Source organism: Carassius gibelio, chromosome B1 (assembly GCF_023724105.1).
Source record: "Carassius gibelio isolate Cgi1373 ecotype wild population from Czech Republic chromosome B1, carGib1.2-hapl.c, whole genome shotgun sequence".
Classification (NCBI taxonomy): domain Eukaryota; kingdom Metazoa; phylum Chordata; class Actinopteri; order Cypriniformes; family Cyprinidae; genus Carassius; species Carassius gibelio.
Genome location: NC_068396.1, coordinates 2804060 through 2820171, shown reverse-complemented (window position 1 = coordinate 2820171; position 16112 = coordinate 2804060). Strand labels below are relative to the sequence as shown.

Genomic DNA, 16112 nt, shown 5'->3' with positions numbered 1-16112 from the left:
AAGGCAAAATATGAGTAAAATCAAAGCCGGTGTAGATCTACTAATGTGACATTTTTTAAAAAAAAATTTAAAGTCATTTTACATTTGCATGGCAAGTAAATAATCTTGACTTAAGAATATTTTCATGTTTGTATTGGAAAACAAAAATATAGAGCAATATATATATATATATATAGCAACATTTAATGCTGTTAATTAATGAATTGAAGACTTTCTGCTCTAATTTAAGGCCTCATTTGTGGAAGGGTGAATTAAGGCTTTTTAAAACCTGGAGTATAAACTACGTTTTTGCTAAAAATGAAAATTAGGAACATGCCTTTTTTTCTCAGTTTGTATGAATTTAACACTAAAAACTGATGACCTGAGTTTTCCATATTTTGTACAAAGCTACTTAACCTTGGCGTGACGTGAAAGCGAACGTAAATGATGATGTCACTTATCTAAACAGTGCATGTGAAAATGTCCAGACACAATAAAGAGCATCATTTTCCAGTGACAAGATTTCCCATTTATTGTTTCGTCACAAAAACATGTTCTCTGCCAGCAACAAGCCTTCAGAAAAAAAAACAAAAAAAAAAACACATTTATAAAGATAAAACAATTTTACAGCATGCATGAAACATTTACAAGTTTAAAACGATGACGCCGTTCAGTCGAATGCATCAAAAACAAACCTTCACGGTTCAAGCCAAGTCAAATACGATGTCTCTGTCTCACCGGTGTATCAAAGGCCTTTGCTTTACCAAAAAAAGAAGGACGTGGTTGGAGAAAACGAACTAAAATTACAAAAGTATTAACAGATATGCATTATCCCAGTGATATTGCTTTAACGGAAACATGAGGCGAGCTGATGGGGGCGTGTCATGTGCTGATGGGGGGCGTGTCATGTGCGGATGGGGGCGTGTCATGTGCGGATGGGGGCGTGTCATGTGCTGACGGGGGCGTGTCATGTGCTGGTGGCAGCGGTGAAGACGGGGCCCGTGTGAACTCCGTCTCCAGCCACCTCTCCCATCGCCTGTAGAGCCACGGTCGCCGCCATCGCCTTGGCATGCTTCTTATTGGGACTCGCCGTCTGAGGCTGATAATCACATCCGTTCACCATCACCTGATGAACACACACACACACACACACACGACTGACTGACAGCAAACAACACATCTGTGCATTCAGCCCTAAATCCATAACGTCAAAAACAATTCTTTAGCATTAACAGATCACAAAATTACAATCTTTTTTTAAGGGATGCGGTATGTATTCAAGTCAGAAAGCATGTGCCAACGCAGCTGTAGTCAATAAAGATAAGCTTGGAGTGTTTTTTTTTTGCCAAAATAAATATAAATACTTGGTGAACATTGTAGTTTAATTTATAGTTTTACTTTAAAAGGAAATTATAGCTTGTTTTTGTTTTTTTGCAATGAAATAGTATTATTACCATAGTAATGTGTGACTCCGGAGCACAAAAGCATTTGCTAAAAATACTTGTAGCAATAGCCAAAAAAAAAAAAAAAAAAAACTTTGTATGGGTGAAAATGATAGATTATTCTGTTATGCCAGAAATTATTAGGATATTAAGATAATGTTCAATGAAGATATTTAGTACATTTCTTACCGTAAATATATAAAAACTTAATTTCTGATTAGTAATATGCATTGCTAAGAATTCATTTGGACAAATCTTAAGATGATTTTCTCAATATTTAGATTTTTTTTTTTGCACCCTCAGATTCCAGATCTTAAACCATGCATTAATGGAAAGATGATTTATTCAGCTTCCAAATGATGCACAAAATCTCAATTTCGAAAAATTTACCCTTATGACTTTTTTTGTGCTCCAGTGTCACATATATTGAAAATATACTTCTCATTTTAAGATTAGTGTGCATTATTTTACTAATTATTTATTTGTAATAAATATTAAAAAGTAATACAATGATGACTGGGAGATATTTACAAATAATTTATCCAATTATGATTTTTATTACCAACAATACTTGCTTTAATAAAATAATTTTAATGATATTATTAACAATAAAAATCATTGAAAATATGGGATTATAAAACAATGGGAACAAATGGAATGTCACCTATGATTTCTCAGAGATTTTAAACTCATTTTATTGTTACATTCAGTGTGAAAGCTCAAAGTTTTACTAAATTGTTTAGCCCTAAAGGAAAGATTCACACTCAGAAAATAAAGAGTAAAAAGCTATTTATTTTCTGTGTAAGTGCACTCCCCTACAATAATTATCTCCAAATATTCATATAGTAAACATTATTGTCATTTTTCCATATAGCAGAAAATCTAAACATTGCAGTACATATTGTGCAGCTGTAGTTTCAATGATAATATCCCAATGTCTACATTCACAACAAAACTCCTGGTTTTATTTCAGTGTGCTTTACATCATTTGGAATATTTGAAATGCATCACTAACCTTGAAGAGGAAGTTCTTGCGGTGGTCCGGTCCGCTGTGGTGCACCATCACAAACTCAGGCTGGGGCCACTTCTTCTTATTGCACATCTCCATCAGAGCAGACACCGGATGCTTCCCTGCAGGACAAACATGATAACACGAACCCGCTGGAGTGTAGATTCGGCTAGGGTTTGGATGGTGAACCATGCATTTTTTTTTTTATTTTTTTTTTTGTCGTCGCTCTATATCTCCAATAACATGTCTTAGTAAGATGAGATCGAAATGATCCAAACATATAATGCAATGACTGAGAGCCGAAGTAATAACTTAAGAAATCATTCCACCGCTGAGGAACAGTGAAAGTAAAGGTTCTGGAAATCCAGTTAGAGTTCATCTGGAAGTTATTCTAACCGTTACTTGATCAAAAACACTCACCTAGAAGATCCTTCATCACAACGATGTTGCCAGATTTCTGGGTTTTTTCTCCTTCGGCGACGAGGCCTGTGTAGATGAGACATCAGCACTATGATCTCAGTGGTGTCCGTGTGATTTGGTGATTCCTGCACGGTCTCGTTCTTACCCTTGCGGTCGGTTTTGAAGTCTATGATGATGGGCTCCACCGTTCCTTCCCTGTGCTTCCCCAAACCCTCCCCTGACCTCCATCCCATCTTCCTCATCAGTAACTCCCCCATCCCGCCCGAGACCGGTGCCGCCCGAAGGAACTGGTCCTGAGTGGAACGGGACAGATCCAGACAGAGAGAGAGAAAGAAAGAGGCAAACCAAGAGAAACAGGAAGTAGTGAGAGAACGGCTCATTCGGTGAAGCTCGGACACTAGAGACGTTTTAATTATCATTAGATATTAGATAGAACAGCCTTCTGTTTTAACGATTTCAAGAATATGGAAAATGTTTAAATACGGAGTCCTTTATTTCTCACCTGCTGTAGGTCTAAATGACTAAACAAGGACGAATAGAAATAAATAAATAAATACACAATACCGGCCAAAAGTTTGGAATATTTACATTTTTAGTGTTTTTAAATAAAGTCTCTTCTGCTCACCGAGGCTTCATTTATTTGATTAAAAATTAACTAAAAATGGCAATATTTGTGAAATATTATTTTAATTTAAAACAGCTGTTTTTTAAGTGAATGCATGTTAAAGTGTAATTTATTTCTGTGATGCTCAGCTGTATTATTTTAAGCATCATTCCTCCAGTCTTCAGTGTCACATGATCTTCAGAAATCATTCTGGTATTTGATGCACGAGACATTTCTCAAATGTTGTTTTAAAATGATTTTTTTTTTGCTGCTCCATATTTATGCAGAAACCGATTTTTAGTATGTTTATCTAAAATTACTTTTATCAATAAAGGATGCATTGAATTATCTCAAAAGTGACAGTGAAGAGACATGTTACAAAAGATTCTAAATTATGTTCCTTTGAACTTTCTATTCATCAAAGAACTTTTTTAAATAAAATGTATCGCATGTTTGTTTGTTTTTTTAACAGAAATGTTTCTCGAGCAACAAATATTAGAATGATTTCTGAGGATCTTGTGACACTGGAAATACAGCGGTGCATTGCAGAAATAAATCACAGTTTAACAGCTACTCACATTTACAACAGCTATTTTAAACAGTAAAAATATATCACATTTTCCCCAATATTTTCAATCAAATAAACACATGCTCAATGAGCAGAAGATGCTTCTTTCCAAAAACAATTCCTATCTTTTGACCACCAGTGTGTATTTTCCATCACACATGAGTAATAATTTGCGAGCCTTCAGCAGGCGAAGCATGATCCCCGTCCTGAACAGATCTCAGGGGCTCTGAGTCAGTTCAGTGCAAACAAACACACAAACAGGAGGACAAGGCAGAAATGCATCAGTTCACACACAAATCCACATGAATAGAAGGAAGGGTGCTGGAGGACGTACGTACCTAGGCCCCCATCACCGGCCGAGCATCTGACGTGAATAGAAGGGGCCTGACTGTGACCATGGCAAAGAGGCAGCTACAAGGACTGACCCTGCAACAAGTTTCCATACAGAGGGGTGAGAGTTCACAGGTCAAACTGTGAGCCCCCACCCCTCGTCCATCCTATGTCCCAAACCCAGCATCATCCCGAGCAATGGGCCTGAACCTCGCACCCACTGGGTGCCAAATCCCACAGTTAGTGCATGACCAGGCCCTTTTGACACGCCAATCACATTTAAGACTAAAAACCGTGAGTCTTCTGTGTTTGGACCCCGCTCTCAAACTCAAGAGTGAGCTCCAAACATCCCCTCGTCGTATCTAGACAAAGTTGGCCATTTCTGTGAGACTGTCCGAGCTGTATTTGGTTGTGTGAATGTTTGGTGTCTCGGTATAGAGAGTAAAGCATGGCATTTTGCTTGCTAGCGTCTTAATGTTTTTAAGGTTTGCATTACACAGCGGTCAGCAGCCAAAGACGTCAGGACAGAATACAGCTCTCTGCTAAATTAAAAGGGTCGTGCTGTGTACATTTAATAAGGTTTATACGTTAAGAAGGGTCTAAAAACTTTTCCAAACTACTCCAAGTGATTTATCGCTTTAATAATAATAATAATATGACAGGAACACTAATTTTCAATGAAATCACTACACTGCTGTTCAATATTTGGGGTCAGGAACTATTAGGTTTATTAAGGATGCTTAATTCTGCTTAATAAAATAAATTTAATATTTGCTTTATATTATATAGATACTATTATAATATTCAAGTCAATTTGTTGAAAGAGCCTTTATTTTTTATACATTTAATTTAAGTCATTTTGTTATATGCTTTTGTCATTTTTAAATATTTGTATATATCTTTAGCCTATTCTACTTTTTTTACTTTTTTTTTTTTGTCAAGGCAATAAAAAAAATATGTGTTTTATATATATATATATATATATATATATATATATATATATATATATATATATATATATATATATACACTATTATAGTATTTATGAATATTTTGAATGCAGTTTTTTGTAAAATATTTTGTAATTTTGCTATCTGCTTATGCCATTTTTTAAATTTCAATTAAATTTTTTTTAACAAACAACAAGCTTTCAAATAAATGCGGTTCTTTTTGACAAAAGTATAAAAACAGTTTTCAACATTGATAATCAGAAATGTTTCTTGAACGGCATATAAGCATAATTTCTGAAGTAAACACTGAAGACTGGAGTCATGATGTTGAATATACAGCTTTGATAACAGAAATAAATTACATTTTACTGCAGATTCACATAAAAACAGCTATTTTAAATTTAAATAATATTTCACCATTTTTAATGTATATTTTATCAAATAAATTCAGCCTCTGCCTCTTTTTTTTAATATATCTTACTGACCCCATATTTTTAAATAATAGTGTACAAAATTAAACCACATCATGAATCTAACTATAGTCTAAGTATGTGGTCACAGGTGTGCTCATCCAATCAGATTTCAGATCCTGATGTGTAGGTCTCTCCCCATTGGTCAATCAGAGGAGGGGGCGGAGAGAGACATCCCCTCTCAAAAGACACTTTTATAGGAGTACAGTGAGTACATCATTGCATCTGCGTGACCCTGCACAAGTGGTGTACCTGTTCAACCTCATCAGAGAGACTCAAAATGTGGCGATCAGGTCAAATATCTGCACTTTCTCTTTCTTTCAGCTGACGTCAGTAAAACAAATGGAAACAAGACTTTCCTTGGACACCCTGATGTCATCTTCAGTGCAAAATCAATGCTTATTTCATGAATGGGTACTCGGATGGGTACACCAATTGGCAAAGCAATCACAGATGACATTTCTTATCTATACGAGTTTATAAGTGAGTATTTGGAGCGTTTCAGGATCGATTTTACCCTCCGTGTGTGACGTGGGCGCATGTCAGAAGAGTGTGAATCTCAATTGAGCACAAGTCGTCAAAAGGGTCTGACTGTACTATGCCAACTTGCATGAGGAAATGACGTCTACTTTGAATCTTGGGAATTTAACACACAAATATGATGCAGAACACAAACCGTCAAGCACAATAAATATGTCCAACATCATAGTACGAGTGGTGCCGTCGATTCATGGCTGTACCTTCTTAATCCAGGCCTGCGTGCCGCTGTTTGAGAGCTCATCGGACGAGAGCACCTGAGCGCCGGTGGAGCCTGTGAAGAGGCCGGGGATGGTGTTGGACTGGGCCCATGCATCAACCTGTGAACCACAGTTAACACACATAAGAGTCTCCAACCCAAGCTGAATCTGTGCAGTTCACATGGAGATCTTCGAACGTGCCAAGACGCGTTTAAAACGGATGACGGCAACACATTACAGTGTTACACGTGACACAAAACCGGTCAACATTTTCAAAATTGAGATTTATACATCATCTGAAGCTGAATAAATCATCTTTCCATTGATCTGTGGTTTGTTTGGAGAAAAATATTTAAAAATCTGGAATCTGAGGGAGCAGAAAAATCTAATTATTGAAAAAAAATCATCTTTAAAGTTGTCCAATTGAAGTTCTTAGCAATGCATATTACTAATCAAAAAGTTTTGATATATTTATGGTAGGAAACATAAAAAATATCTTCATGGAACATGATCTTTAATTAATATCCTAATGATTGATGGCATAAAAGAGACCCATACAATGTATTGTTGTCTATTGCTACAAATATACCCGAGACTTCAGACTGCTTCTGTGCTCCAGGGACACATTTTATTATTATTCATATACCGTATTTTTCGGACTATATGTCGCACCTGAGTATAAGTCGCATCAGTCCAAAAATACGTCATGACGAGGAAAAAAACATATATAAGTCATACTGAACTATAAGTCGCATTTATTTAGAACTAAGAGAAAACATTACCGTCTACAGCCACGAGAGGGCGCTCTATGTTTTCTTTGGTAGGCTACAGGAGAACTGAGCAGCATAGAGTGCCCTCTCGAGGCTGGAGACGGTAATGTTTTCTCTTGGTTCACATCAAATTAATTTTTATAAATAAGTCGCACCTGACTATAAGTCGCACGACCAGCCAAACTATGAAAAAAAGACTTATAGGCCGAAAATAAGGTACTTTTATAGAATTAATATTTTTTTAATTAGGTTTCAGTTTCATATTGGTTTTTGCTAATTTTGGTATGTACTTTTTTGTTGTTGTTGTCATTTTAGTATGTCAATACTCATTTAGCTCATCTAATATTTGTTTCATATTGCTTAAACGCTATTATAATATTCATGAATATTTTTGAATGCCTTTTTTATAATTTCAGTTTTTAATCTAAGTTTACGTTTTATTTTTATCAACTTAGATTCGAGTTTTAGTAATTTTATAAGCTAAATCAATCATTTAGTCAAGGCAAAATTTCAAATTTTTAATATAAGGTTATAATCTTGTATTTACAATTTAAATAATTTAAAAATTATGAAAATTTTGGAAGAGCCTTTTTTTTATATATATTTTCGGAGTTGTATTTTTCTTCCCAGTAGTAGCAGAATATGTCAAATATAACCCATAAGCTTCTCAAACGTACTTGCTCTTGAGCCCGATTCAGCATACACATGGCATTGATGTCGAAAGGGTTTTCCGCCAGTCTCTTCTGAGCGACCGCTCTCTCGCTGACGGCCAAAGTGATGTCCACAGGCTAGAAACCAAAGACAAGCTGAACAAAATGCTTATTTCAGACCAATCTGATGCATTTTCATCACTTACCTGAGAAGGTGCTTCGGGAAAGACACTATCACTGTTCTTGCTGGTTTCCTCGGTCCCAGAAGAACTCGATGCAGATGGCTTTTCTACTTTCTTTTCGACCGGCACCCATTCTCCATAAGCACCATCGGCCTCCTTCTTCCTGTGCTGGGAGCCGGAGGACACTGGGAACTCCTTCGCAAACACCGCTTCGGTTCGGACGCCCGGCTTTATGGAGGTGCTCTGAAGAAAGAGAGGCCAGATGGGAAACACGGCAATATTAAAATTCTGTACAATATTGTTTTACTTGGTTTAATTAATTTAATCAAATACATTTAAAGTTATTAAAATATTTCTTTAACTTAGATGAGAATAAAGAAGCATACACACACACACACACACACATTTATATATATATATCGCATACACAATCAAATATGCAATATCAGCAAATACTGATAAAAAAAAAAATCCTTATGGCAAAGGAATTCTAAATGCAAGCATAATTTAAAAAAAAAAAAAAATATTAAAATAAAATAAAAAATCCAATATTGACCAATACATTATTAAAAATCATGTTTAATCTGAACAATTAAAATCCGATATACTTTTTTCAAAAAATAAAGAATAAAAAAAAATTTTAAGACGTAAAAGCCTGCTCATAATTTGACAAAATTCATGTCTATAGAAATATATTACAATTCTATACTATTTTTTCTAAATAAATAAAAGATAAAACAAACAAAATGCAAATGCAATATTTTTTTTTTGTTAAAATTAAAAAATTTTAAGTTAATTTCGGCATCACAGCATATATGATTTGCAGAATAAAAAACAGATATTATATTTAGTCATTTAGCAGACGTTTTTATCCAAATGATGACAATGGAAGCAATCAAAACCAACAAAGGAGCAATGATATTCAAGTGCTATGACAAAACGGCTCAAACCAGCAAGCTGCATAATTCAATGTAAAATTGATGTTTATAATTATTATTACAGCGACCCGCTAAACTCGAGTATGAAGAACAGTAACAGAGAAGCAAAAAAGCGTGAGACTTACGCCGAGACTGAACGCGATGCCCTTATTCTCCTTAAGGGAAGCTCCGATCAGCCGTTCATCCTCTTCATCGTCCGACACGTGAGGTTTTGCGATGGCCATCTCTTCCTTACTCTCGGCGATCTTCTTGCATCTCTGAAGGATCGGATAAAGTGTCGATTCAATGGCGATCGAGAAACACCGAAGTGCAGAGACATGCACAAGCCTTACCTCGGTTAGCTCTTTAATGCTGAAGCTGTTCGCCTGTTTCGTTACTTTCTTTTTGGCTTCTTCGATGCTGGCGAGATTTGGTGTGGATGAAGATGGCGGCTTGTTGACGATCGTCGGTAACGGAGCCATCTGTGGAAGGGACGCCAAAGCACCCATGCTGGACAAAGCAGCGGTCATAGTGGCCGCAGTCATGCTAGCCATAGCAGCGTTCATCGTCATGCTTGACATCACTGGCAACTGTAGAGACAAGGACGAGGGATTTGAGGTTTGCAAGGGCATCTGAAGAATAGATCTGGGCCTGAGACTCTCTGGGATCGGCACGCCGGCCTTGGCACACATAGCCGCAGCATTAGCCTTAGCTATTTCCAGCAACTGCTCCTTATCTGAGAAAAACAGAAGAAATAAGATTAAGAGAAGACCAATGCTATATACAGAACGGTCCAAACTATTTTTTTCTTCTGCTCGCCAAGGCTGCTTTTATTGGATCAAAAATGCGGTAAAAAAATGTGAAATAAACTATTTTCTATGTGAATATATAGTAAAATGTTATTTATTCTTGCCAGTTTTCAGCATCATTACTCCAGTCTTCAGTGTCACATGATCTTCAGATCTTTTTTTTTTTTTTTTTTGGATGAACAGAACGTTCAAAACAACAGCATTTATTTTGAATAGAAATATTTTATATATGTATTTACTGTCACTTTTTATCAATTCAATGCATCCCAGTTTATTAGAGTTTAATTGTTAAGTTTATTATTTTATGGTGTCAGTTTTTACTAAGCAGCAGAACATTCATAATACGTTTTCATTATTTTCTTATTATGAAAATTATAAGAAACTTTTTAAGAGCTGAAAATCAGCATATTATCTTTTTATGAAACAAATACATGTATTCAGCAAGGATGCATTAAATTGATCAAAAGTGACAGTAAAGACATTTAATTTGATTTAAATGTAAAAAAATAATCCTGAAAAGTAAAATGAGATGTACTCGACAACACAACTGTTTTCAACATTGATATCAATCAACAAAACATCATATTTTCATGATTTCTGAAGATCATGTGACACTGAAGACTGGAGGAATGATGCTGAAAATACAGCGGAGCATCACAGAAATAAATTACATTTTACTAAATATATGTCCCTGGAGCACAGAAGCGGTCTTAAATTGCTGGATTAATGTGTGTCAATAACCAAAAATATATTGTATGGGTCAAAATTTATGATTTTTCTTTTATGCCCAAAGTCATTAGGATATTAAGTAAAGATCATGCTCCATGAAGATATTTTGTAAATGTCCTACTATAAATATATCAGACATTCATTTTTGATTAGTATCATACATTTATAAGAATTCATTTGGACAACTTTAAAGGTGATTTTTTTTGCACCCTCAGATTCCAGATTTTCAAATAGTTGCATCTCAGCTAAAGAGTCTCGTATATTAACAAACCGTATATGAATGGAAAGAAAAATGAAGACTGGTTGAGACTTGGTTTTGTGCTCCAGGAATATTTCACAATTGTAATGTTTTGACTGATTGGGTAGCAGAAGAGAAATCTTTCTAAAAGCAAAATATAATAATTCCAAACTTTTGACTTGTATTGTAAAAGCAAAGAAAAGAACATTGAATTTCTTCATACCAAGTTCTGTAAGACGTGGAGGCGTCTTGCTGGTGCTACGTCGAGTCCCAGACGCTGATCTTTTCTTACGGAGAATGAGGACCGGAGATCGACTGGGTTCCCGTTTCCATCGATCCCGCTGGTTCAGCGCCCGGCTTCCGAAACCTCTTCCCCAGCGCGAGCCGGAGCGGGATCGGGATCTCCTCTTCGAACGCGAGCGCGACCTCTTTCTCGATTTCGACCGTCTGCTTCTGTCCGGGGTTCGGGATTTCCTCCGACGGCTGCGCGAACGAGATCTCGACTTTTTTTTCTTCTTAGGCGACCGCGATTTCGAGCGCTTGCTCCTCGCTCGAGACTTGTGCGATTTCCTTTCGGAGGGCGACCGAGACTTTCGTGAAGACGACCGGGATTTCCTCGCCTCTTTCGATGGCGACGTCGATGCGGCTTTGGATCGTGAGGATGTCTCGTGACTGGGAGATTTGGACGGCGATGTTAAATTTGGATCTGAGTTGGTTTCTTTCTTCTCAGTGTTGGCGGCACACTGTGAATCTTTTGGCGCAGCGTTGGAGAACGTCGAAGGTTCTTCTGATACATTGGTCACTGCCAAAGGCATCTCGGGTGTAACGCACTTTTGGGAAGACTTGGTCTCAGACGGCTCTGCCAAGAAAGGAACTGGCCGCCAAGATCCTTTAAAGCCAGCCGCGTTGGAGATGTTGGATGCCGTTTCAGAGTTTACAGCCACTGTTGGACTTTTTCTATCCTCGGTTGCGTCTTGAGACACATCTGTTTGCATTCTGTTTCCATCCATTGGATCTGACTCCGTTTCTGGTTTCAAATCAGTCCTTGACTTCGAAACGGACCTTGACTTCGAAGGTTTCGTTCTGCTTTGAGACTTACTCCTTGAACGGCGTCTACGCTGTGGCGAGCGAGACTTAGATTTCGATGTAGACTTTCTGTTCCTCTTTAAGATTACAACAGACCTTGATCTAGTTCGCCTGGATCTTGAACGCTTGCCTCTTCTGACAGAATGAGACCTGGACCTCGATCTACTTCGGTCGCTCCGTTGAGGAGATCTCTTTCTAGACTTTGATCTCCGTTGTCGGTTTGGGGATCTCGACCTGCGTTCGGATTTCCGACTGGGTGATCTTGATCTGGATCGTCTTCCTCTGGAGCTCTCTTTACTTTTAGATCTCCTGCTAGAACTTTTTTTCTTCTCCTTGGGCTTTTCATTGTCTCTGTGTTTGTGGACCGAATTCTCCATCTTGGGGATGATGTCAGGCAACTCCTGAGGCTTAGTCTGCGAACTCTGAGCTGCTGAAGAGGACTTTGTATTTTCACTTGAAGGTTTCAATTCGGACTCGGATTCAGAAACCGATGCTGAAGAGCTTTCGGATCGAGAGCCAGACCGTTTAACTTTATCTGTATCTTTGCTTTTTTTCTTTTTCTTTCTTTTCTTTTTCTTTCCACTTTAAAAAAAAAAGACATTGTGATTAACCACAAGAGTCCAAATAAAATTCAATTCTGACCCACTGAGATTAATTACTTTCATTTTTTTTTATCCATTTGAAAGACCCCAGTTGCTGTTTAACCAATTGATCCAATGGTATAAATGATCAAAAGTTACATTTATCCAATAAACTTCACACATATTTTAAACCTAACTTCTAGAACACAAAGTGACATCAATTCAATGTGGTTATGCTGACTTTATTTGTCTTTTGTAATCGCACCTTTCTTGAGTCTCTTTGTCGGAGCTGCTGTCTTTTCCTTCTTTGTGTTTCTTTTTCTTCTTTTTGCTTTTGTGTTTTTTGTGCTTTTTACTCTTCCTGTGTTTAGTGCTGGTGTCCTCTTTATCATGGTTATCTTGGGGGTCAGTATGCGTGACTTTATCTGCAATGAAGACAAAGACTTATCAATGACAGAATACATGTCAGAAAACACACAGACAACAGAAGAATCGATGAATAACCTGTTGGTGTGTTCATTTTTTCTTCCTTAAGTCCATCTTCTCTCGTCTCCGTCATAAGTTGAGACTGTGGCTCATCTGCAACACTGAATGAAAAAACATTGTATGATTCATTTAAAAAAATATATATATTTTGTGATTCATATCATGTTTCTAGCGCCTACAGTGTACAAGTGACCTTTGGAAAAACGCACTTAATTCATAGTTGTATATTGACCATAGTACCCACTAAAATCATTTTGATTTCCATAAACCTATAAAAATAATCAGCGGTAGTCATTAACTTCCATATTGTTTCCCCCTACTATACAAGTCAATGGCTACCATCAACTGTTTGGTTAATAACATTAACAAATGTATATTTTTCTGGAATTTTAGGTGAATTATCCAATTAAATCTGCTTCACATGTGATGAAAAATAACCAAAAAAAAAAATAAAAAACTATATATATGTGTGTCTGTGTGTGTGTGTCAAAGAATAGTATTGCCATCTTTCTCTTACTGTACTGTAGTAACGTTACTTGTAGCATTTTCTGCTTAGCAACTAACACATGGCAACAAACAACGACAGCGAACAAAAAAAAAAAAATAATAATAATTAATACATACAAAATCCAGTCACAACAGAATCGTAGCATGTAACGTTATAAACGCTGTTTTTACTGCAGTGCAGTAGTGTTTGTATTCATTGATCATTAGCGCTAATGTTTGGCTAACCGGCTACAGCGGAAATAACGTTACTGATAAAACGCGATCTTTTAAGTCACAAGGAAAAGATCGGTGATTGTACCTGGTTTCTTGAGTTTCATCTTCGATTTCTTTAATCTTATTCATTACAAAATCCCTGAAAATCTGCTCGATATTGGTCGCCATCACAGTAGAAGTGTTGTTGGGTCCGCCACTATCCCAGAATTCCTCAGCCAGCTTCTTCTTCCGGTCACCACAGCGAGCGCGGCAAAAATAGCGAAGGCGGCAAATTTGAAATTAAAAACAGTTATTGTATTGTACATTTAAACGAGAAATAACAATATAAATTTTAGCCGCTTTGTGTTTCTTGTTTTCTCTCGTCTATTAAACATAATTTCATACCAGATATAATCGAGGGATCGACATCACGCGATAAACGCTAAAGTAACGTGATTATAATAATGGAAAACTATTATTATTTATAGCTACTAAATCAATGTGGAATGTACTTTTATCTTATTATAGGTAGTGCCATGTTACCTCAGTTCTGATGTTCAATTAACCCTCTAAAGCTGATAATGTTTTTATGTGGCCAAAAGGTAAGATGCAATTCTGCTATATCTTAATCAAGTAAATCTAATTAACTTGCTTCAGTCCAGTAAGGTTTTTATTATTTATAGTTTTTTTGTTTGTTTGTTTTTGTCCAGTAGGTGTTCATCTCTTAATATTACTTAAATGTTACAATTAGTCTTATAAAAATCAGTAAAAATTTAACAGTAAAAAGACATGTGAAGTACAAGATTAATGTGAATGTGGAAACAAATAAAATAAAAATAACGTCGACTAACCATATTCCTTACACAAAAATGTTCGGTACAGGTGATGTTTTAGCGCCGATTGCTGAATAAATAATTACAGGTTTTACATAAACTATATATTTGTGTCATCCTTATGTTTCTTTCTTTCATCCCCAATCTAAACCGAGACCCATCTACTGTTTGTTTCAGTAAGATTTGAGTAAGTTTGCTCGGTGCACCCACTGCGCTTGAAAATTGGTTGGTGGGGAACGTACATATTTCAAAACTTCAGCTTGTGAGGGAAGACAATTTTAATTTCTATTTCACTTGTGTTTCCCACAGTACTCCAGCCTTTATGAAATGAACATTATGTTATCACAAATTGTTAAATGTATTTCCTTTTGTTGAATAAATGCTTGGTTGATGACCACTCAGCCAACCTCACCTGAGACAGGCAGCAGAGATAACTTACTTTATGAAGTTTTCTTTTTTAGTAATTTTTAATGAATCTTTTTATTATTATTATTAATCAGTGCAAATTATTTGCCCTTCTTGTTTTCAGAAAAATATGGGAATTATGTTCTCTAATCTTTCACATAGTTCATGCTTAACTCACATGCCATAATTAACATCACAACACAATCCTGCCTAACTTGCATGTGCCCTTTATTAAAGCAACAGTTAACATGTATTTTAATCAAATAAAAAGGTACTCCTCTTAAATATTAATATTAAATGATGTTTTCATCAGTTAAAGTAAATAAACAGTTCACATTTGATCAGTTAAATGTCCATTTTCACCAATAAAAACAAGTTATGCGCGCTGTGCGGAACACCGTTAACCCCATCATCTTCCATACACTGACAGAGGAGGTATTTTTTCCCACTTTTCCACAAACTGTATAATACTGTATAATGTGTACTGTATAATAGGTATTCCCCGGTAGAATGAGCACACAAACATGATTGTCTGTCTTTCAACAACGGAGGAGTGGTCGCTGGCGTGCGGTCAATGGCAAAAGGGTACAGAACATGGTTGGTCTACGTTACTTGATTAAAAGTCTAAACTATCAGTCAGGTTTCTGAAGGCATGTACTAGATTGTGTGCAATAGGTTTTTCAGTAAAGTTTTGATCATGTTGATCATTTAGAGGCCTTAGAAATTAATGTATCATATATAGAGCATTGCATAAGCAGCGCAAGGTTGTGGGTTTGATTCCCAGGGAACACATTTTAGGTAAAAATATTTAGCCTGAATCCACTGTAAGTCGCTTTGGATAAAAGCGTCTACTAAATGCATAAATTGAATGTAATTTAATATATCAGATATGATAAGGCTTTATATGGCCAATCAATGTCTCTTGGTTGCATTGCATTGAATGCTTTCTGATCATAATGGGATTGTTGATCACATCATGAAGACAAGTTGTTGACCAAGAGGTCTGCAGTAAATTATTATATAATACTGAACAGTTTAACATTGATGTCTTATCTGCAGGCTGCATAGCAACAGTTGTGTCTTTTCCAACAGGATAACAACCAACACAAGGCCAAATAACAAGGGATATGTGTTGTAGGTCACTAATGGTAAAAGTAAAAAAAAACAAAATATAAAAAAAACGTAGAATATCAATGTAACAAGACAAAAATATGATTT

At 36.3% G+C, this 16112-nt stretch overlaps 1 protein-coding gene across 21 annotated transcripts in view; it reads right to left on the bottom strand.

The window, feature by feature from the left end:
* LOC127948714 (protein SON) overlaps positions 1-13903 on the bottom strand; it is a 31115-nt gene extending 17212 nt beyond the window's left edge. For 3 of the 21 annotated variants that reach the window (XR_008152170.1, XM_052545343.1, XM_052545353.1), the window contains exons 1-9: positions 13763-13903; positions 12976-13058; positions 12737-12896; positions 11028-12472; positions 9382-9764; positions 9175-9306; positions 8136-8354; positions 7957-8067; positions 6513-6629 (exon numbers count right to left, since the gene is read on the bottom strand). Coding sequence is in view for 13 of the 21 variants with exons in the window: in XM_052545343.1 (XP_052401303.1) it covers positions 6513-6629; positions 7957-8067; positions 8136-8354; positions 9175-9306; positions 9382-9764; positions 11028-12472; positions 12737-12896; positions 12976-13058; positions 13763-13845 (2733 nt within the window). In the remaining 8 variants the exon portion in view is untranslated. The other 18 variants (XR_008152171.1, XM_052545345.1, XM_052545354.1 and 15 more) reach the window with 14 other exon arrangements.
* Positions 13904-16112: the final 2209 nt, after the last annotated feature.